The 21,698-nt window shown below is 43.1% G+C and overlaps 2 protein-coding genes across 2 annotated transcripts; one reads left to right on the plus strand and one right to left on the minus strand.

The window, feature by feature from the left end:
* Positions 1 to 78: 78 nt before the first annotated feature.
* On the minus strand, positions 79 to 19,338 carry galns (galactosamine (N-acetyl)-6-sulfatase). The gene is made up of 14 exons (XM_035628432.1): positions 19,186 to 19,338; positions 18,749 to 18,872; positions 18,006 to 18,080; positions 17,799 to 17,901; positions 16,954 to 17,097; positions 16,189 to 16,255; positions 14,755 to 14,882; positions 14,490 to 14,629; positions 13,981 to 14,084; positions 10,574 to 10,716; positions 9,513 to 9,615; positions 5,935 to 6,056; positions 1,811 to 1,928; positions 79 to 525 (listed from the first exon to the last, which is right to left on the minus strand). Exons 1-14 carry the CDS (start codon positions 19,291 to 19,293, stop codon positions 439 to 441), a joined length of 1,566 nt encoding a protein of 521 aa, XP_035484325.1. The 5' UTR covers positions 19,294 to 19,338; the 3' UTR covers positions 79 to 438.
* trappc2l (trafficking protein particle complex subunit 2L) lies at positions 19,325 to 21,687 on the plus strand. The gene is made up of 6 exons (XM_035628437.2): positions 19,325 to 19,343; positions 19,780 to 19,870; positions 20,176 to 20,348; positions 20,701 to 20,788; positions 21,347 to 21,426; positions 21,534 to 21,687. Exons 2-6 carry the CDS (start codon positions 19,838 to 19,840, stop codon positions 21,577 to 21,579), a joined length of 420 nt encoding a protein of 139 aa, XP_035484330.1. The 5' UTR covers positions 19,325 to 19,343; positions 19,780 to 19,837; the 3' UTR covers positions 21,580 to 21,687.
* Positions 21,688 to 21,698: the final 11 nt, after the last annotated feature.

Raw genomic sequence — 21,698 nt, forward strand, 5'->3', positions numbered from 1 at the left:
GGACATAAAGTGTGATTTATAAACACTCTGCATAAGCCATATTCATTTCTTACATCAGAATCAAACATGTCCGAAAAGTTATGATACAAACAAATACAAATCACTTTTTATTAAAAAACACATGTAATACAGTATATATAGAAAATGGAGTTATTCCATTAATCCAACAATTTAAAACTTGAGGTCTGATCTAAATAAAATACATTTCTCTATGCGCTCTACATCACTACAAGGAGTCGTGACTCTTTGGCTCCTTGGATCTTTCAAATCACAGCTGTAAAAGTTATTTGCACGGTCAAGGTCATGTTGTTCCACCAACATGATTCTCTTGGTTTTGAAATTCAACATTATCCCTGAATGGTTGTTTTTTTTTACCAAAAAACATTTCTTATTAAAAATTCAAGGTTGTTTTGTTGTCCTGCCTCCACAGTATTGATCTCAGTGAGGCCAGTCGCACTTCCAGGGCTCAGACTTCGGCACTCTGAGACACTTTCCTAACTTCTCGCAGCCTGCCGGGGCCCAATTCTGCAACAGAGAGTAGCCATCGCAATAAGCACAAGGAGATGAATTTATCAAAATCGCTATATACAGTACGTATCGCGGTTTTATAAAAATGCAGCTGTAGGGGGAAAAGCACAGGATCATCTTGGGCTGTAAGTTGGCACCGTTCCAAATGCTGTGTCCTTTACATCTGGTTGGTTTCCAAATCTTTTCCTCTGGCTTAGCAAAAATATGTCCTGTGTAATTTAATTAACACTGACCTGTCATGTCGTTTGGTTCAGGTTATATCACAGGGAAAGTGACACATTTCATTAGCAGAATGATTTATGTCTAATTATATTTTTCTTCAAATAAGTACCATTTTTGCAGTGCATAGCAAAATCTGGATCTACTAATAAAATGAGCATCTCCTTATTAGGTGGTGATATTACAAACTGGGCTTCACTGCTATATTTTCCAGTATATATCAAAGTCTTAAAAAACCTTTGAAAAATACCAAATATTAAAGGGGTCAAATTTCGGTTTCATATAAAAGACAAATTTCAATGTAACTCAGATCCTCAAATGGTTCCTTGGTCTGACAAACCATGCGACAAATAAAACAGCCGCCTCCTTCACAATGATAAGCGTTAATAAAAGTCTTAATGTCGCCAAGAGTGAACTGATCTGAACTTTTTTTATAGAGATTTAGTTTTGGGACGCACATTAGCGCGACACAGGACGAGACATATGTTGCATTGGTAAGCACTCAAACATGACTAATTTCTAACCCTGTTTGTTTCATCACTAGGGGGCAGTGCTATGACACAAATAAATCCAGAGCAGTGGAGTTCACTTGTCTTTGGTGCTTGGTGAGACAAAGCCGCCTTAAATTCAGATGCTTAGTGATATATAATAATCCAGGAGAAAAAGGTTCCGATGTGAGTGATGATTAATGACTCCATCAAACGTGATGCACATTGTGGAGCAAGAGCGTGATAAGTGATAAACTAATAGAAAAATCTCATTGAATGAGTGAATGCAATTTAAAAAAACCTCTATATTCAGAGCTCCATCAATTTATCTAATACATTAATTCATCTGACGCACAAGTGTAAAAACATACACAATGAATATCCCTTTACACTCAGATATGGTGTAAAGGGGGTAAAGAGTTAGCAGCTACTCACAAAGGGAGCCTGTTTTAACTACATCCTGCAATTATTATTATTAATATTATTTTTGGGGGGGCGGGCGGGGGGGTCATTTTATAAATCAAGCACCATGAAAGTCACAGATATACTTTATATTCATAGTAGGTGAATCTCACCATCACTGCCACGTCACACATATTGAGCTGGGGGACACCGGGCACCAGGGACTTCTTATGCTGCTCCACAACTGGAGAGATCCTGCTCAGCACATCCTCGTACTCCTGGGTCAGAACACTGCGAACACACATACGACACACATGGTCATTAACAAACATAGATTGATTATTGATTATCTTCCATTTATTTTTAAATAAAAAGTCAAAGAAATAGTGGGAAAGAACATGTTCATGACAATTTCTCAGGGCCTTAGCTTGTTTTGCCTGATCCAAAGTCCAAACCTCGATGAATTTCCTTTTACGACGATACAAAGACATTTTAGCAGCTGTAACCAGCGGCCCTTTGGCATTTTTGTTTGAAACTTGAGGCAAATAATGAATCAATTTTCAAAATAGCAGATTTTTTCCTCTGTCGATCCAATTGATTAATTGTTAGTGCTTTCAATTTGAATGTTCAGCATATCAAATGCCGTACAACCTGAATTAAAGTATTGGTTTAAACATCTATATATAACAACTATAAAGATTCCTCTGATATTAACTATACGCTAGTAGATGGTGCAACATGCACAGTCTTTGTTTATTCTGATTTACTTTGTTTCCGTTGTTTTACCATCAGTTGAAATCACATGTAACCAGCGGACTAAATGTTTAACTCGTCGTATTGTAGCGGTGACGCGCTGCGGCTTTACCAAACGACAAAAACAAAACAGGCTGTCCACTCGCGCACCCTCTGGGAAAGTGCACTCATCAGGGCGAGCTGTGTAACCTCTATCCCATCCCCTGTCTCTCAATTACTGCCGTTGGACGCCAGTGAGCCCGAGCACCTCTGTGCATTATTATATTCAGTGTGTAAAACAGGGGCCCTGAAGGCTTTCAAAGGAACGCTGCTCTCAATAGGACCTGTAGGGTTAATGGGCTGCGTGTCCACGCCGGTGTGTGTGTGTGTGTGTGTGTGTGTGTGTGTTGGGGGAGTGGGCGTCTGGTGGCGTGACACACAGATAGACAAATATCAGCAGTGCAATTACACCCTTGATACACTCGCCAGCAGCACCTGTGCCAGCGCTCCGTCCTCCCTCCGCTGCAGACCCGGCCCTCTGATTGGCCCCTGGGGACCGTGTGCATGTGTGTGAGGTGAAGTGTCAATTAGAGTAATAACCCCGGGCTCTGTCCGGCTCACACCTCCCCCTCCCCTCTTAGATCTCCCACAGGGCAGCGGGGCTTCCTCCATCAGCCAGCACCTGCTCCTTCCCTTGATCCCTCTCAGTCTCTGCTTTCCCCCCACTATTATTCGGCTGCTGGTGAACTGGCTGCAATTAGTCCCTCTGCTTGTGTTTGGCGCATTCGTCATGAGCTAACTGTCTTCGCGTCGTGACTCTGGCTGATGATTGTGGTGGAAAAAAAACCCTGGATTAATATTCCCCACAGTTCAAAAAGTTAAGACATTCAGATGAAATTGCTTCAGCTATCTAAAATCTCAAAATCTGCTTTCTCCCCATCCGAGATCAGCGAGCGGGATGTTTCACTCCCCTTCATATCTGTGCCCACTACTGATTGTTACGATTCATTTTCTGATAAGTGATGAAGCAACTTAAAAGAAGCAATTGTAAGGGAGATTTATCAGACCGCTGTAAGTATTCAAATTTTACACACAAGTCTGCAAGCGAAGCATGACCCGCGCCGCCAAACTTGCACGAGACGCAAAGTTTCCTATTGTTTTGTGTTTGCGCGGACAATCTCACAGTGCAAACCTCTAAATCAAAAAACTAATAATATCATTTGTTTGTGCCTCCTCTGCAAACAAATAATGAAAAGCCCACAGTCAGCACACCTCATTATCATGATTATAACCCTTAGCTTTACTGGTGCCGAGGCAAAATCTGGAATAATAAGCAGGCGGTATGCAAATTGAGTCTTTTGATTTATAATGTATGGCACCCAGGGGGGATGGGGGCATTGCTCAGGTGTGTCACCACTCTGATTACTGATTCATAACACAATTGCCGGAACACGCACACACCCCCCACGCGCACAGCAACAACCACACAGTGGCAGAAGGTGGGGGAATTGAGGAGACAATCAGATACATCTGTCCTGCCTCCCCGCTCCCCTCCACCATCTTCTCCACCCTGGTGGAAATTGAGCACTTCAGCGAGGACTATTGATTGGGGACACAAGAGCGTGATGGCAGGAGGCATATGAGGCCAGACTGGTGCAGGGGGCTGCTGCCTGCAGTGTTGGGGCTGAGACCACTGCTCCGGCTGATCCGGGCTCTGGGGACGTGAGCTGAGGTGGGTGGTGGGATAGTAGGACGTGTTAACCTCAAGGCCTTAGGTCACAGAGGTGGAGGGCAAGAAGAGGCTTATAGGGCAAATGTGGTGTGGAGCCAAACGCGCTGGCGGTAGGTCCAGATGCAGACCGGTGTTTCATCCGAGACAGATGGACCACCAACACAGGGCCGTACCATCCTCCGACTCCACTGTACCAATCACATTTGTCTGAAACGACGGCGCTAGACCGCTGGTTCAGTCATCAATTAGAGGACAAAAGACAAACAACTGAAACGACTGTATGTTCGTTGCCAAACTCTCTCCAAGATTATGTAATTATATCAAACAAATATACACTTCTTCTCTTGACCGAAGATTGTGTTTGTGTGTGTGTGTGTGTGTGTGTGTGTGTGTGTGTGTGTGTGTGTGTTCACTCCTTGTGATATCACGGCCTGCGACAGTAGTGAAGGTATGTGTGCAGACAGGCCCTACATCATCTTAAGTGGCTCTTTAGGTGTCGACAGAGATTAATGATGGCCAGGCATCCAGTCCAGCTGGGGGACCGAGGAGCACACGGACAAAATTCACACATACACGTGTGTGTGTGTGTGTGTGTGTGTGTGTGTGTGTGTGTGTGTGTGTGTGTGTGTGTGTGTGTGCGCGTGCGTGTGTTTACACATACAGAGAAGCTTAACAAGGATGGAGTAGAACGGTCCCAGTGGATGCGGAGGGACAGTGGCAGAGTGGTGAGAATGAGCGGAGATGCATATCAGTAAGTGGGGAGAGAGGAGGGAAAAAGTAAGACAAACGCTTGGAGAGGGAGGGGGGTTGAATAGAGCAGATCAGAGCAGAGTGAAGAAGGGCAGCATATGAACAGTGAAGAGGTCATGGAGCTCGCTGTCTGTGCGATGACCTTGTTGACACACTCCATGACCTCTCTGCGTGGAAGGGTACAAAAAATTCCATCCATCTAGCACAATACATGGCTGCATATTGATTGTTTTTTTATTTAATTTATCTATTATTCTTCCAAGTGAATACCAGGGCTAAAAGGTGGGCAAATGAAAAACAACATTAATGTTTTATCATCCAATCTCACTCCAGAACTGAAAGCATTTGGAGCGGGAGGCGGAGAAGAGATGAGGCCCGAGCTGCAGAAAGGTCGGTTCAGGAGCTCTGACGGCAGGAGGGAAGCCGAGGCCCAACACGGGGCACGAAAGGAATATTATCTCATCAAAGCGATTTTGATATTATCTTTATGTATTAGTCATGGTGTCTGCTCATATATCAAATAGCACATCAATATTATATATTGACAGTAGGGAAAGTAAAAGGTGATGGTCAGTATCTTTAGGCCCTTATTTGGAAATAGCGTTCGCTCAGCTTTGGCAGTCTGCATCCTCTGGCGTCACTTTGTCCTCTCGCAGCTACTTAACTCTCCTCTGCGCTGAGGCAGAGACACAAAAAAACTACCATTAAACAGCACTCGCTCCCAATTTAGACATGGACAATTTATCTTGCAATTATAACCTGTAGTGGTGCACCAGAGAGGCTTAGGGGGCCCAGATAGTAATCTTTAAGAAGCTGTTTGCAATCACAAAGAGAAGGGTGTAATCAGGCGCGCTCTGGCTGAGCGGATCAATCCGCCGCCTCCTTTTTCATGCCACTGAATCGGCATTGATCTCATACACAATCTGTGCCTCCAACAGGTAAACAACCCTCCCGTTCTCACCACCTCACCTCTACGTTTTCTAAAATCTCCCTCTCTTGTTCCTGTTTGTGCTCCCTTCAGACTCCTTCCCATTCTGTTTCTGCTGGAAATCAGCAGTTTTTTACATTTTCAGAACAACTGACCTGATCGGGAACTTTTCCCCAGGATCCCGTCCCAGGTGGAAAACGATCGGCTCCTCCGTGTGCTCTTTCTGGTCGTGAGTAGTCACACCTGGAACGTCCTGACCGGGACAGAAGTTGATACCCTGTGAGAGAAGACAGCCCCACATGAATGTAAATATACTTTCCTTAATTTGACGCAAAAATCACAAGTTTGAATGATGATCATGTCACTGCACAACAAAAAGCTGCAGACATGTTCAGGCCTCTGTCGCGAATGATGCACTTCTGATCCAGCAACTATACAGTAGTGAGGGGCGTTCATTTTAGATTGGTTTCAAGATTAGGAATTTGCCTCGATTGCACAATACTCATTTTGGTAAAAGTTGTAGTTATTAAAACACATGTAAACAAGAATTTCCCTCTGTGTCTTTAATCCTTAACACTTAACTTGTGAGGGTCGTGGAGGGGTTTAATCCCAGCTGACATTGGGGTGAGAGGCAGGCTACACACCCTGGACAGATCGCCAGCACATCATAGGGTTGACATGTGGAGATTAACAACCATTCGCACTCACAAGATATCAGTTTTAGATATTAATATGTACTGAGGTCAGATGAAGGAGGTTCTGGAGGTTTAGGTTAAAGCTTGTAGCAATCTACTACACAAAGCTGAATGCTTAATCTCTTTGTTGTGTTGTTTATATGCTCACTATTATGCAGCTGCTGTTGTTACACCAAGTCCTTCACAACATAGACAGAGGACTTTTCCTGCCTCCCCCTTCATCTCTGTACGCCTCCCACTCCTGCTCCCCAACTCCATTCTCATGAGCCTTGCAGTGATCTTAGTCTGATTGAGTCACACTCCTCCAGAGCCCCCCGCAGCTCTGCCCCCTCCTTCAACACACACACGCACACGCACACACACACACACACGCACACACGCACAATCATTTTTGATGAGCACGACTAATATTGCGAAAGCATTCATCTGTGAGGCTCTGCTGCAGCCCCCCTCTGAGATCGCTCAACAGAGCACCTCAAAATACATATAGAGGAGAGAGAAATAGGGAGAGCGAGGAGGAGAGATACCCCCGCACCCCGCAGAGCCTCCTCTGATCCAGACTTGTCCTGTCTTTTGAAGCCAACATCTTAGAAATGCAGAAAAAGAATGAAGAAAAAAAACCCCAAAAAACCCCCATCCCAGTGGAGCAGCAAGAAAGGCCCGCTGTGTGCGCTGTATCTCAGCGACTCCGTCTCGAGTGCCCAAGACAGAAACCGCGAGAACGTCATATCTCTTCTGACATTAACGCTATAGATACGACGAGGCTGCTTTCAAAAACTGGAGCAGAGCAGAGCAGTCACTGCTACAAGATAAGGTGCAGGAGTGTCCGGGGATAGAGCGATGGATTTTTGGAAAAAGGCAATATTTGGCATTTTGATGATTTGCAGGGAAAAAAACAATCACTTCATGGAGACTGTGGCTGAAATGTTCAGCCAGAATCTGAATATATTCTTTATTTCATGGAAACAACAAGAATATTCACTCCAGCCAACTTACATGAAATTTGGATGACTTCTACTTTAGTATTAAAATTTTCTGCGACTTTCATTATAAGGTTGTACATTTTACTCTACTTCATTTAATTAACAGCCGCAGTTACGAATGACTTTTCAGGCTGAGCACTTCCAAATAAAACATATGATATGTTTAGAAACCACACTGAATTGTAATATTTTAGTAATGATAATAATATCAGTAATAATAGTAATATCAGTCACAGAGAGTCACACATTTTTCTGCAGAAGATGTTCTGTTTTGATACTGCAAGTACATTTTGTTTTTGTTGATTTGGTACTTTCACTTCAGTAAAGGATCTGACTACTTCTTCCACGACCATGAGACACTTGCTAAAGTTGCTAAATCCTTATTGGCACTATATAAGATCTCAAATGTACATCACACTGCAGACCAGGTACTCGCTGTACATTTTGCCATAGATTCAGTGGGTTGAGTGAATGTCATGCGTTTCTCTAGATCATGAATGCAGTACAATACCTATGGCACAATGTATTTCTAAAAATCATCCAGTGGAGGAATAATAAGAGGTGTCGGGGAAAAAAGTCCCTTTTTCAGTTTTCATCATCACCGTGAGAAGTATTAAAAAAGGTAAAAAAAAAAAATGTATCCCAGCCGTCACAGAGCTCCAACTATAACATAGGGTACTCAGCAATCCAGACACAAAAGGCTCCGCAGTTGTGACAAACTATATTTGGCAATATTACATCACAGTGCTGCATGAAGAGAGTTTGATAAGAGCCATTTAAGCCTGCGAAATTTCTCATTTTCCTCATGGCTGAGCCGCTTGAACGCGGCCAGGACGGAGCAATACGTCTCCCACCTATTAACCTGCTGTTTCATTCCTCTTCGCGGACACACATCTGCCCTTGTTTATCTTTCACCGTGGGCCACATTATGTTTTGAATTATTACCAAAACTGAGGAGCAAGTAGGAAAACATTGATTTTAAATTCCTGTTTCCATGCAGGTTAAACTTGAATCTTTAAGAGGGTTGGAGGGTCAACGAAATGTTATAAGGGGATAAAAGAGTTGGAGTGATCGTTAATCCTTCCCGTGTACACCAATCAGAGACGGCCAAACATGGACCTCATTTCTTTTAGGAATGATTTACAAAACATTTGATTCAGAGTCTGACTGTGACAGTTTGTTCAATATTGTTCATATTTATGAAATGTGTTGTGTGTTTTACAAGAAAAACTGTCAAAGATTCAACCGTGGTGTCAAGTAGCACGCAGGAGATTTAACACCAATGTTGCATCATAAAACACACACACACCCACGCACGCAAAATCTGTATGGAGAACCGAACACACATGTACATGTTTCCTCTTGCCCTCGCTCATGTACACACGCCAAATCGATGGGCAACTCACAGGCAATCAGATGCCATTATTTGTGAAGTTCCACTTCAGTTCACATGAGTTGATAAAGGAGGCTGCTATTGATTCAGCGGCCCTGAAGGAGAGAGCAATTTAAGCGACCGATGGGGCATAAAACAAACTGGATCACAGGAAAAGCAGAGCCACGGAGCGAGGACGGGAGATGTATTTTTATGGACATAGGAGAGAAAGAAGCACAATAGTAACCTCAAGAGGCAGATTTCACATTTCTCCTGATGCATTTAATCAGCACTGAGTTGGTATAATTTTGGCCATGAGATACTGCTGACATCTTCCTCCTCTTTAAAGCTCCATGAAGCCAAACAGCACAAGTCTACAGCGGGGAATGATGGTATGTAAATGGGGAGGAAGAAATTCTCCACTGGAGTTTGAACAAACAAGTCAACTGGCTGATGAATGATGGGAGTTCGCTGATGTGGGGGCTCTTCATTAATATTCATTACGCTCTGATGTACACAGCAGTCAACTGATGAGCCATTTTCAAGATAACACCAACAGTGAATGTGTTTGTGCGTTTGAGTAAGATTAGGCGGGGGACAAAGAGGGAGGACGCGGCGGTGCAAATAGAGAACTGAAGGAAACAGAGATGGGACAGAGTTGCTGCATTAAAAGGGAACCTAACCTTTTTAAACTGGTCCCATGAGTTGCTCCAGGTCCAGTAGTGCACCTTGTGTTGTCCAAGCCTCACAGCCATCAGCTCATTACCACGGTAATAGAAGATGGGCCTGTTGAAGAGAAGAGGAGGGAGGCGGAAACAAACGCTGAGATTCGTTTTCTTCTCTTATGCAACATTTTGTTAAAATCCATCCCACTGTTGTTAAGATGTTACACTCAAAGCATCTCAACAACTTCACAAGGATGAAAGGCCGTTGTCATTGTCTGGGAACCACAGATGTCTTTTTTAAAGTTTCATGTTGTTCTTCATTTCAAATAGTTTTTTTAAATCTCTCAGTCTGAACAAAAGTGGGGTCCAGCTCACCTTCAACTATATGCAGATTTTGACAACTGCCTTTTGACTAGTTAGAATTCCATCCAGCCTCCATCCCCTGAAAAAGCCCTAATGTCCTTCCTGTAACAGTATGAGAGGTTGCTCCAGTAGGTTTAACAAAACTCGGGATCCTATTCTCTCCTTCGTTAGTTCTTTGGAAGTTTACCATTTTTGTTCTTTCTTTTTGTTTTCTGTTTGTTTGTTTTTGTCTTGTCACTGTGTGCACGTGTCTTGTGTTGGGGGGTTGGTTTGTCTTCTCGTGAGTTTATAATGTTGTAAAACTGGGTGACATGACATATACAGTACTTTCTTATGGACATATGTTGTATTTTCATAACCTAATAAAGATACATGTGATACAGATTCAAAGCCAATACATCCATGATTTAACATTGACTACTGTAGTAGCAATTCTAATCAAATACATCTACAATTAATTTCTAACTAGTCACAAAATGTATTCTTGTTAATTTCTTACCAGCAGAAACTTCCATCGTGATTTTGTCTATCTGTAACGTAATAAAAAACTCTACATTGTTTACGTCTTGCATGATAAAACTAACACAGCTACTGTAACACTAATGTGATCATGAACATTTAGATATAAAGGGGGGATATTGGTCCCAAAGTAAAGGCCACAAACACCACAACTCTCTGGTGAACTCCTGTATCAGTCAGTTAGTGAAGGTACCCACCTGTTTAGGAGCGTGTGGGAGCCGCTGAGCAGGACTGGTGTCAGGTCCAGTCCATCCAGGGTTCTGTCATCAGGAGGGCTGATGCCGGCCAGAGCCAGACTGGTGGTGAACAGGTCCATCACGTTGGCCAACTGGAAGTTCACCTGCAAAAAAGAAAAATACTGTCTGAGGTAGGAGAAGCACATACATTACAATTCGCACAATCGGAGAGTGAGAATTGGAGAGACTGAAGAACTCTCAAGGAATAAAAATGTGGTCATCAGACACATTTTAATGGAAGAGGTCCTGGTCTCTCGGTCATCTCCATGACTTTGCCTTTAGTTTCACAAATCAAGATTGAACTGTAACATGCTCCAGGAAAAGCACATGCTTGCTCTTTCATGCTGGATTTTCTTCTGGAATGCAAACAAGGTAACAAAAGCATTGGGTCATGATAGGACAGTTCGCATGTGCTTGTGTGCACCCATGTAGGAAAGAGCTGCATTTCTCCAGTCTCCTCGCTAATCTCTGCTTGCAGGTTTATTATAGAACCTCCAAAAATGCCTCTCTTTCTAAATGAGGTTTTTGGTGGGGAAAAGGAAAAAGGAGGAGTGGGGCGAGGGGGGGGGGGAGTCGAGGAAGTAAGGGGAAGGACGAGGCCCGGGCGAGCGGGCGGCTGGAGCCGGAGCAAGCTGGTGTTTTATCTCCTTCTCCCAGTCCCAGTGAAAAGCTTTATTTTATTTATAAACTTTGAACTATTTTCAGATAAAATGCCATTTTTTCGCTGTCATCCTTGATCTTCCCTTCCATTCTCTCCTGAGCGAGCCTTAGAGGGCGACGGCACGCTCACAATCAGATAGCGCTATCAGGCCTCTGCAGCTGCACCGCCATGTGCCGCTGTGCTCCTATCGGCAGCCAGCACACACACACACACACACACACACAGGCGCGCACACACTCGCACACGAGCTCCACGGCACTGAAATGAATTCCCTTTTCTTCTGTATCCACAGAACTAGCCACAGAAAAGGCTCTGCGACGCATTCCATGATGTATCTGCACATCCAGACACTCTTTCTCACACACACACACACACACACACACACACACACACACACACACACACACACACACACACACATACACACACATACACAAACACTTACAGATTTAGTCCTTCACATCAATTTTAAGTCCCCCTCAGACAGACACACACAGACCATTAAGGGAGACGGGACAAAAGGACACAAAAAGCAAAACTGACATTTAGTTTCACGACCGAAAACCCAAACCTTTCAAACTCTATCTCACGAGTTGCCATCTTTCATTCCCTCCCTTCATTTGCTCTGCCCTGTTTTGCAGCCATCACTGAACTTCATTGTTTCTTCACCCTTTGTTCTTCTCCTTTTTCTTTTTTTTCTCGTCTGACTCATCACTCTCTATTAACGTCACGGTCGCGTTCCCTCTCTTTCTCTCATTTCGTTCTGTGTTCAGAGTGGTGATGTTGGTTATCTGAGGAGGCAGTGCTTCTATCCCCGTCTCTGCCACTCCGCCTGTGTGTCTGTTGCCTGATAAAACGCAACAAAAGGGATTTTGACACTCGACAACATTGCGGGGCCAACACCCCACCCACCTCCGCGTCTTGGTTCCCGCAGCCACCGCCGCTCATCATCCCGGCCCCCCTCGCGCCCCACGGGCACTGGAAGAATGCTGAATCTTCACCTGTGCTCAGACCACCCGCGCTGCCTCATTCCAGCACACACGTATCACCGCCCTCCTAATACGACTGGCTGACTACATGACAACGGTTTCCTACAGAGTTCATTTCACCACACCAGTGCATCTGCAGATGAAGGGCTTTTTGTCTGTTTAACATGTTCTCAAACACACACTGAAGTGATTTTTCTATCACCAATCCTCCACCCCCCAAAAAAACTATCTTAATACTACAAAGAGTGGTCTCAATAAACCTGCTTGACAAAGGCTTGCATGGCTGTTTGTTGTCTGCATTATTTTTGCTCCAACAGCTTATGGACTTTTCAATGCACAGATCAACAGAGATTTCAGAAGACTAGGAAAATAAAGGGAGGGGGCAACCCTGTGTCTGGTCTGTCCTCCCTCCCCAAGCTTCAGAGTACAGTAGCTCCGACAAAGCAGCTTTGTCATCACAACCCCAGAGAGCTTCGGGGAGGATCTAAAGACCCACGTCCTCGCAGCCAAGCCACACACTGGAGTTTCTGTGATGTCCTGAATTGGCATTATGTGTCGTCTCTTCCACCGGTGTAGGAAGTTATCTGTTACACATACAAGTGACCCCCACAAATACAATCAAAAGCATATATATATGCAGGCATGTAGGCATTTTTAAAAATGACACTTTCAGCACATGAATACGTCGACACACTGGCTAGTCACACAATGTGGTACAGGTGCAGCAAAACCATGCAAACGCAACAATGTCCCTGGCAGTGTGGCAGTGCCAGCATCTGTAGCACTCCCCCTCCTTTTTTTTTTCTCTTTTCTACACCAGCTGCCCCTTTTACTTCTTCCTTGCTTCCTTCCCTGCACCCCCCTTCCTCCTCTCCACTCCTCCCGTTCCTTTATCCTGAGCGCCTGGCATATTCAGATACTGAAGTCCTCATTACAGCTCAATCCAACCTAAGCAAACACACAAACAGATTAGCCGCTTAAGACGCTCCCAATCCCCCTCTCCCGCGCTATTCTGCTGTGCTATCAGGCCCCAGCACACCCCTGTGAGATGAGCCAGGGGCAAGGCTTACTGCAGACTGCAGCCTCCGCTCGCTCCTCCACCAAATCCCTCTGCGTCACAGCCCCGTGTCACAGCTGCCCCTAATACAATTAAAAGTCATTTGCAGAACGCACAGGCTTAGGGGATCATGGTGTGGGTGGGGGGTTAAAATTTGGGAGGGGGAGAAAAAAAAAAGGGAGAGAGAGAGAGTTGGGGCATTAATCCAAGGCAAAAAATATTTGAGGAAACAGTGGGGAAAAATAGTGCCCGCACGCTTTGAGGCCGAAATCACAAAGCCAATCTTCACTGTTTCTAGAGTTCACTTGATAGAAACTGAATCAAGTGAACTGGTCACTGCAGCAGCTACACAATGTGCACGTGAAAAGTGGGAAGTGATACACAAATCAAATAAAAAGCAACAATCATTCAAAAGGGAGGATTAGTAAAATAATTACTCCTTTCACAGTATTGTACATGATGTCGCCCTACAGAGAATATTTCAACTCCTGGTACCTGTTGATGGGTTAAACATTAGGTAAACAACAATACTGAGAGTAAAAAATCAAACTGGCTCTGGATCCAGGGTCTCTAGAGAAGATACTATAGATTTAGTGAGTGATCATCTCAGACTTTTTTTTTTTTAAGCTGTGTTAGCTTCAAATCCCTGAGGTTTTCTTACAGTTCCTTCTTTGATGTGTTCTGGCCACCAGGCAATGGCGGGCTCCCTCATGCCCCCCTCGAAAGTGGTCTGCTTCCCGCAGAGGAACGGCCCGTTGCTGCCACCTGAGGAATCAGCAGCAGGGACACACGCACATGGACACACACACACACATAGGGACGGGGACACACACACACAAACACACACGCACACACACACACACACACACACACACACACACACACACACACACACACACAGACACACACACGGACGGACGGACGGACGGACGGACGGACGGACAGACACACACACACACACACACAAACACACACACACACACACACGGACGGACGGACGGACGGACAGACACACACACACACACACACACAAGACAAAAATGAAGTTTCACAAAAAAACGTTTTTGCCTTTAATGTGTGAATGTGTGTGAATGTGTGTGTGTGTGTGTGTGTGTGTGTGTGTGTGTGTGTGTGTGGGTGTGTGTGTGCATGTGTGAATTTGGTACCTACCTTCATTTGGGGCAGATATAAGAGCTGCTCCGTTGTCTGAAGTGAAGAAGACAAAGGTATTGTTGTCAATGCCCAGAGTCCGCAGCAATGACAACATCTGGCCGACGCTGTAGTCCAGCTCCATCACTGCGTCTCCGTACCTACAGCACACAAAAAAAATCACAACTCATATCATTTACCGTGAGAAATACATTAATTTAGAACCGTATGCATTTGCTGAACTGGGAGTCAATAAAAGAGTCAAGAGAGGTAAGACATGATGTACCGTCCTCGCTGGCTCTTCCCGAGGAAGCGTCTGGAGGCGTAGACGGGGGCGTGAGTGGCGTCAGCGGCCCAGTAGAGGAAGAAGGGTCGCCGGGCCTCAGTTTGTCGGTGTATGAAGTCAAGACCTTCCTACAGAGGTGGGAGGTGTGAGAGAGGCTGTTACAACACTTTCAGTACAGATGTCAAATGACTTACAGACAAATTGTTCATAGTGCTGCTGAAAACCTGCTGCAGAGAGTAAACGATCTCTTGCACCTCATAATAATTCTAAACCGTTCATCAAAGAAGCCCAAAGTATGTCTCACACAACAGCCCTGCAATAAACACAACTTCCATGAAGATTACAACTTTTCAGTTATTGTTTGAAAGGTTTTAGTGAAGTATTGATTCAACCGTATGATCATTTTAGAGGCTGCAAGTTGTGGTGCTGTTGAATTATATTGGAACGCTGCGAGGAAATGAATTAATATCAATATATATATACACACACTGACTAAAATCAGAAAAACACTTTCAACAAAAAAGAGGAATATTATAAATTGCTAGACGACATCACTCTGAGCTGGGTGACCTTCGTAGGAGCCAACTGAATTCACGTCTGTCTGGGAAAAAAACAACACAAGGTCATTAACTAATAAATGGAAAATCACTTTATCACTTCATGTAAAGTTTTCGAATTTCCACTTAGAATTTATATTTGGAAATAATTTTCCAGTTGACACACACCTTACAGTTACAGAATGGTATAGCATTCTATCAGTGCTAAGCAAATATTATTACATAATGTATGATATTATGCTTAACTCTGACACATTTGCAATTTAAACACAAACATGTCTGATGTCAACAGTCCAAGGTAATTCAGCCCCTGGCACAGCAATTTTTAACAATCCAACCTATGAGCTATTTTTTCCAAAGTTTTGCCTTTGTGTCATTTTCCAAACAATCAGCCACATGAATAACTGCACTAGTGAAACACGCCGAGTCTCATGAGAAATGCTGAAACGAGCTTGACAAAGCTGCACTCCACAGATCCATCCGCTTCTTGAGATGACACATTACACCTCTCGAGCATGCAGTGTGTCTCAGCGTGCTGCTTTTCATCTCTTTAAGCAGAGGGGGGGGGGGGGGCTGACAAAAGCCGCAGAGATAATCAGGGCGAGTGTGCGCAAAAAAGTGAACGATCCAATTCTGCTCGTGAAAAGCACAGTTGTGATCAAAGGCCAAAATAATGGTTCATTCGCATAATTTGATAATTTATTGTTGATTAATGTTTTTTTTTAATTTTTGTCTATGGTGGAAAATAAAGTCTTATCCCATTTTACATTATTCCACTTCATGAATTGCTTTACGGAGGGAATTGTGAAAAAGAATGGGGTGTACCTGATATACTCAGCTCCACTAAAGCGAAAAGGACAGTTGAGCATTATCTTACCAGCAAGTAGATCTGTGTGAGGTTGGACTCTCCAGTCTCTCTGTCAATCTTAAACTCCTCATAGAATCTGAAACAAAAACAAACAAGTGGGCTGACATGATTCATTAAATAAACCTCTGATGCTTCTTTCACAATGACCTGATGCAGTCAAGGCTCTCAGTTTGCCACGAAATCGACCACAACCACTGAAGACGGCATCATTAAGCCAATTTCTCTCTCATGAATTGTGTTTGTTGTTGTTGGTGAACGACATATTTGGGAAGTCTCAGCAGAGCTGAGCAGAGGGAGCCGTTATGAGGTGCTGCTGAAGCGTGGCGCGGCGAACACAGAAGCGGTGACAGGCATCTCTCTTCTTTTTTATGCTTCACTTCCTCCAGGTGTCCACGCACACAGCCCAACGCAACCTGCCGTCTCTTGAGGGTGTACGTGTGTCTGGGTGTACGCATGTCTATGCGTGTGTGTATGTCTGTCCAGGGCCCAGGTATGCAGCGCTGATTAAACCCATGGCTAAGCGAAAAACACGCCCGGCTGCCAGCTCCAATGACCCTGAATACACATATGGCTGTTTTGGGGAAAACAAATGGGCGGAAAATGGAATACACAAGCACAGCTGGTACAGGGAAGGAAGAGGAGGGGAGACAGCCGACTCATCCAGAGGAACAGGCAGCCAAACTATTCCACTGAGTCACGGGGAAAGACGATTTTTATAGATTTTCTTCTGTGTGTCTGCTGTCGTGTGTCTGTTGTGCACCTGTGCGACGTTACCTGCCAAGCATCTCAGAGTTGTTGTAGACAGGGATGTTGGGTCTGATGCTGCTGTTGTAGGGGCCAAAGTGGCAGTTTGGTGCACCAAACCATTCATCAAAACCTTTTTCCAGAGGAAGGTACTGTGGTCTGTGGCCAAGATGCCTGTAGTGACAAAATAAAGAGCACTCAATCGAGTCAAACTACATTTTAAATTGAGACTATTCAACAAATCAAGTATACTTGAGCTACGGCAAACCGACATACGTATTTGGACTTTTGGCTGCAGTGACTTCCTTCAGGTTTGGTTTCCATTCACCTCAGTATGTTATGTAAATCAACTTACAGAGGCTTGAATCTTGTTCCAAACTAGTAGGTCACCTCATCATCATGTCAAATGTAAGTATGGTGATATCAGATGTCAGATTTTTACAACTAGTTGTTGAAAGTACATTTGCTCAAGCGCTGTACTTATCTAGAGATTTGGAGAACTTTTTCTTATCTTAAGCATTTTCATTTTGTACAACGTTATACTCCTAATCCACTACATTTCAATTACATTTCAAATGTTAACAACGGCACTAAACTATTTCACATTGATTATTCGAGGTTATACTCAAAAATAATATGAACACCTTATAAAGACAACATTAAAATGAACTCCACCTCCAGCAACTACAACATTAAAGAGCATCTTAACGCATCAACAATGATGAACCAACAACACAATAATAACACTGAGATGGGACAATGCTTTTACAGTCTGGCACTGCTACTTTTTAAGGATATGAGCTTCTCAATAGTTCTTACACCACTCTAAGCCTTCGGAAACCTCTAACATGGACATGTATCAAAGAGGAGCTCACCACTTGCCGACTATCTTGCTGACGTAGCCCTTTTTCTTCAGCATCTGAGGTAACAAAATCTCATCCTTGGAGATTCCTCCCACTATATCCTGTGGGGTGTAGGCTATAAAAAGGCACAAATTAACAGCACATTAAAAGTGATGAGAAATTCAAAACCAAAAATGTATTTTCAGCTGGATAAATGGCGCAGATACACTGAGACTGTACCGTTTCTGGCATGGGCATTAGTGGTGTAGAAACCGTTTCTGACGGGCAGCCGGCCGGTGAGAAGTGCAGCTCTGGCTGTGGTTAAAAAGAAACAAAAATGTTTTTGTAAAAAGAGTGATTATGATTTCTGTGTTGGTTTCCTATGCTCTCAGTTACTGGGCGAACATAAAGGGTCAAACGTGCTCTTGCCCTTAACCGCACAGAAACGCTCCAGATATATCTTTTCCAACTGTATTTGGTTTTGCAATAAACAAATTCAACATTTATTTAGTCTTGGTTGTGTAAGTTCATAGAAATAAAGATTGGTCTGACATGCATCTCTCTCTTTTCTTTTCTTTTTTTAGCATTTGTTTTCAATAACTACCAAGACCAATAACAATCATTTATCAATTAGTATTCAAGTATAAGTATATACACACTATATATAAACTGCTGTACATCCACATATCAACAAATAAGACAATTAGCTTCTCAGCTAGAATTACCAGACACTAAAATATGATAATGAAAAAAAGCTGGAGTTGAAACCCTTTCGCACACCAGTGATGTTATAATACCATCTTCTTTCATTCTGTAATTTCTTCGCGAGGTTGATTAATGTCTTAGCGTTGCATTTATGCATTTAAATCATTAATCAAGTGTCATCATCATTTTGATAATGTGACAATTAAAGCAAAGTAGAGAATAGAAGAGATGTGTAAATGAGGAACTGCTGTTTTACTCCAATTTAATAGCTGACTCACACGGGGAACAGAGGGGGTTGGCGGTGTAGAAGTTTGGAAGCAGCATCCCCTGAGCAGCCATGGCATCCAGGTTGGGGGTCTCTTTGGAGGGCTGCCCAAACACCCCCAGGTCCCCCCATCCCATCTGGAGAAGAGCAGGGGCGAGTTAATGAACAAGTTAGGCATGCACACACGCACGCGCACACACACACGCGCACGCGCAGAGAGAGTAAGAGAGAGAGAGAGAGAGAGAGTTAGAGAGAGAGAGAGAGAGAGAGAGAGAGAGAGAGATCCCCACACCCCAGAAATTGAGAGAAAACAAGTAACATCGCAGAGGGGGAAAAAAGGAAATGACAGAAATATACAGTTCTGTCTTTCAGTCGCTGCTGAGCCACAGAACTGTGCTGATGAAGTCATTGACTAAAGTAACTAGCGGGGGGGGAAAGCAAATAACTCACGTCATCCATGAGCATGATGATAATGTTTGGAGACGAAACATTTGACGGCTTCTCTGCCAACGAACAACATATTATTGCACTGAGCAGAGTCAGAGTTGGGGCAGACATCACCCGCAGTGCTGCGCTGCTACAGTCACCTGAGCTCCAGCTTCGAGGAAGTGGGTTTGTTTGTCTTCGTGCGGGTCCTCGGCGCATAGGTTGCGCATACAGCGCATTGTTAATGTTTTTTTAAATATCAACTTGAATACATTTGTTGTTGTTTTTTTTAATTATATCAATTTTAGTATGATTTGTTTTCATTGTGTACACACGTTAATGTGGTGTAGTAACACAACAGGATTAAATCGTTAAACTATGAACAACCGTAAAAGTATTCCTTGATATTTGGTGCATTCAGGGACGTTTAGTAACTTTTGTACACGCGAACTAAAAACTCAAAATTGTTCGGTAATTTTAAAAATATGGACCATGTAACAAAGCCGAAGGAAAATGATGTTGTAAAATTACCTCATAAATATTTCTACGATACCGCCAAAACGCTTCTTATCGGTCATAAACTTCATAAACTTAACTCAATTCTCACTTCCCCTACAGTTCTTGGACACCGCGCCTCACGTGACAGCGCCTGACAGCTCAGAGGAGGAACACCAACATGGCGGTGTGCATAGCAGTGATCGCTAAAGAGGTGATGGTTGTCGATGTTTTATGTGTCCTTGGTTTTGTCCACACTCTGTTCGTTAACGTTAAAGGTGTCCTCCGTATTCTTAGAGTCGTTTCTAAGTCAAATTGTCAGTTTCCACTGAGTGGCCGGAAACTGCAGCAGGTTGAGATGCACCACCAGAGCTAACAACATTAGCATTATTTGAGGGGAGCTGCTGTTACATTTTTTACTGCTATTATGATGGGTTTTTTTAATAAACTGTCGCGTTTAACGAGCTCACAATGCATTTTGTTTGTGTTCCTGTACTTTGTCCCGTGTCCTGTCTCCAGAACTACCCGCTGTACATCCGCAGTGTGCCCACTCAGAATGAGCTGAAGTTTCACTACACGGTGCACACCTCTCTGGACGTGGTGGAGGAGAAGATCTCTGCTGTGGGCAAGTCCCTGGGGGACCAGAGAGAGCTGTACCTGGGTCTGCTCTACCCCACCGAAGACTACAAAGTGTATCCTTTGTCCTTATGTCAAAGTTAGTTAAAGGCTACAAGTGCTCATCTGCTAATTAGATCATCTTCCTTTTAGTGAGGTTAGACTGGGATGCAAAGGTAGTTAACAGGATTTCCTAACATAACTCTCATTCAATTGAGGAACAATAACGATTATAAACATCTCTATTATTCGAGAAAGATGCTGAAATCCATATACAGTTGTATCAAGTTGACACATTCAGTATTTGTTTTTGTTGTTTCAGGTGAAGAGAAATAAATAACACAAGCTCTGTTGCGAGGCTATTCTATTGTTAATTAACTTAAAAATAGAAGAGAAAAAACAAGAAGATTTCCTTGACTGGCTCAATAGATATGGGTATGTCACAAACTCCAAGGTGAAGTTTGTCATCGTGGTGGACTCCTCAAACACATCATTGCGGGACAATGAAATAAGGAGTGTAAGTTGAATCTAAACATGTTTAAACTAAGTCAAATAAGAATCCTCCCCCAAATGTTTTAAAAATGTTTGATAATCCCACTCTTCTGCTATAATGATATTATGATATCTGCTACTATTATGTGTGCTTTAAATGTGCTATTTGTTTACATTTTATGTAAAACAAAATGTTTGTGATAACTTTTAAGTATTTGTATTTTCAATTCAGTTATTTATGATGTAGTTCATGTTTTAACTAAAATATCAAGCCTCAATTACATGTCTTTGTCAAAGGTTTGATAACGATATTTAAGAAATCATTGACAAAAATATATATCCGTCGATGAATCGAATTTTGTACTCCCCAATATCTATATCGTAATTATTACTAGTATTACTATTTTCTGATGAGCATGCATATGTTATCATGTTTGACCACAATACAGTTTTGTCGTCTCACTAGTAAATTGAGAATTGTCAAGCAATCGTCTGAAAATGTCCCATCAATGAAACACAATTAGGCTGTTTCTTCTTGGTTTTGAGTAATTCCGTTTTTTAACTTGTAATTTTCCTTTTTCAGATGTTCAGAAAATTACACAATACCTTTACCGATGTAATGTGCAACCCGTTCCACAATCCTGGGGACACCATTCAGTCCAAGTGAGTTTAGTCTTGTGAAATGTGTTTGTCGGAAAGGTGATTTAAAAAAAAAAAATGTAATCACTTTTTTTTGAGCAGTGTTTAACTGTTGACCGATTGTTCCTCAGGGCCTTTGATGGAATTGTTTCAGGAATGATGGTGCAATCTGGCTGATGTCCCTTCCTGCTCACCTGCCACTGTACATAGTCCCCCTATTGTTTGTTTACATGTCACCTTGAATTTTGAAATGTGTAACTGTTATAAAACTTAATTTTTGTTGCACATCACTGTGT

This window comes from Scophthalmus maximus, chromosome 4, assembly GCF_022379125.1.
Source record: "Scophthalmus maximus strain ysfricsl-2021 chromosome 4, ASM2237912v1, whole genome shotgun sequence".
Lineage (NCBI taxonomy): Eukaryota > Metazoa > Chordata > Actinopteri > Pleuronectiformes > Scophthalmidae > Scophthalmus > Scophthalmus maximus.

Excerpts from the sequence above, each read along its gene's own strand:
- galns (XM_035628432.1), bottom strand. The coding sequence starts at position 19,293 with ATGTCTGCCCCAACTCTGACTCTGCTCAGTGCAATAATATGTTGTTCG. Across the intron at positions 18,081-18,748 it reads CAACCCCCTCTGTTCCCCGT|CCAGAGCTGCACTTCTCACC; the intron begins GTGAGTCAGCTA and ends TTTTAACCACAG. Across the intron at positions 17,098-17,798 it reads AGCAAGATAGTCGGCAAGTG|GCATCTTGGCCACAGACCAC; the intron begins GTGAGCTCCTCT and ends TTGTCACTACAG.
- trappc2l (XM_035628437.2), top strand. The coding sequence starts at position 19,838 with ATGGCGGTGTGCATAGCAGTGATCGCTAAAGAG. Across the intron at positions 19,871-20,175 it reads TAGCAGTGATCGCTAAAGAG|AACTACCCGCTGTACATCCG; the intron begins GTGATGGTTGTC and ends TCCTGTCTCCAG. Across the intron at positions 20,789-21,346 it reads GGGACAATGAAATAAGGAGT|ATGTTCAGAAAATTACACAA; the intron begins GTAAGTTGAATC and ends TTCCTTTTTCAG.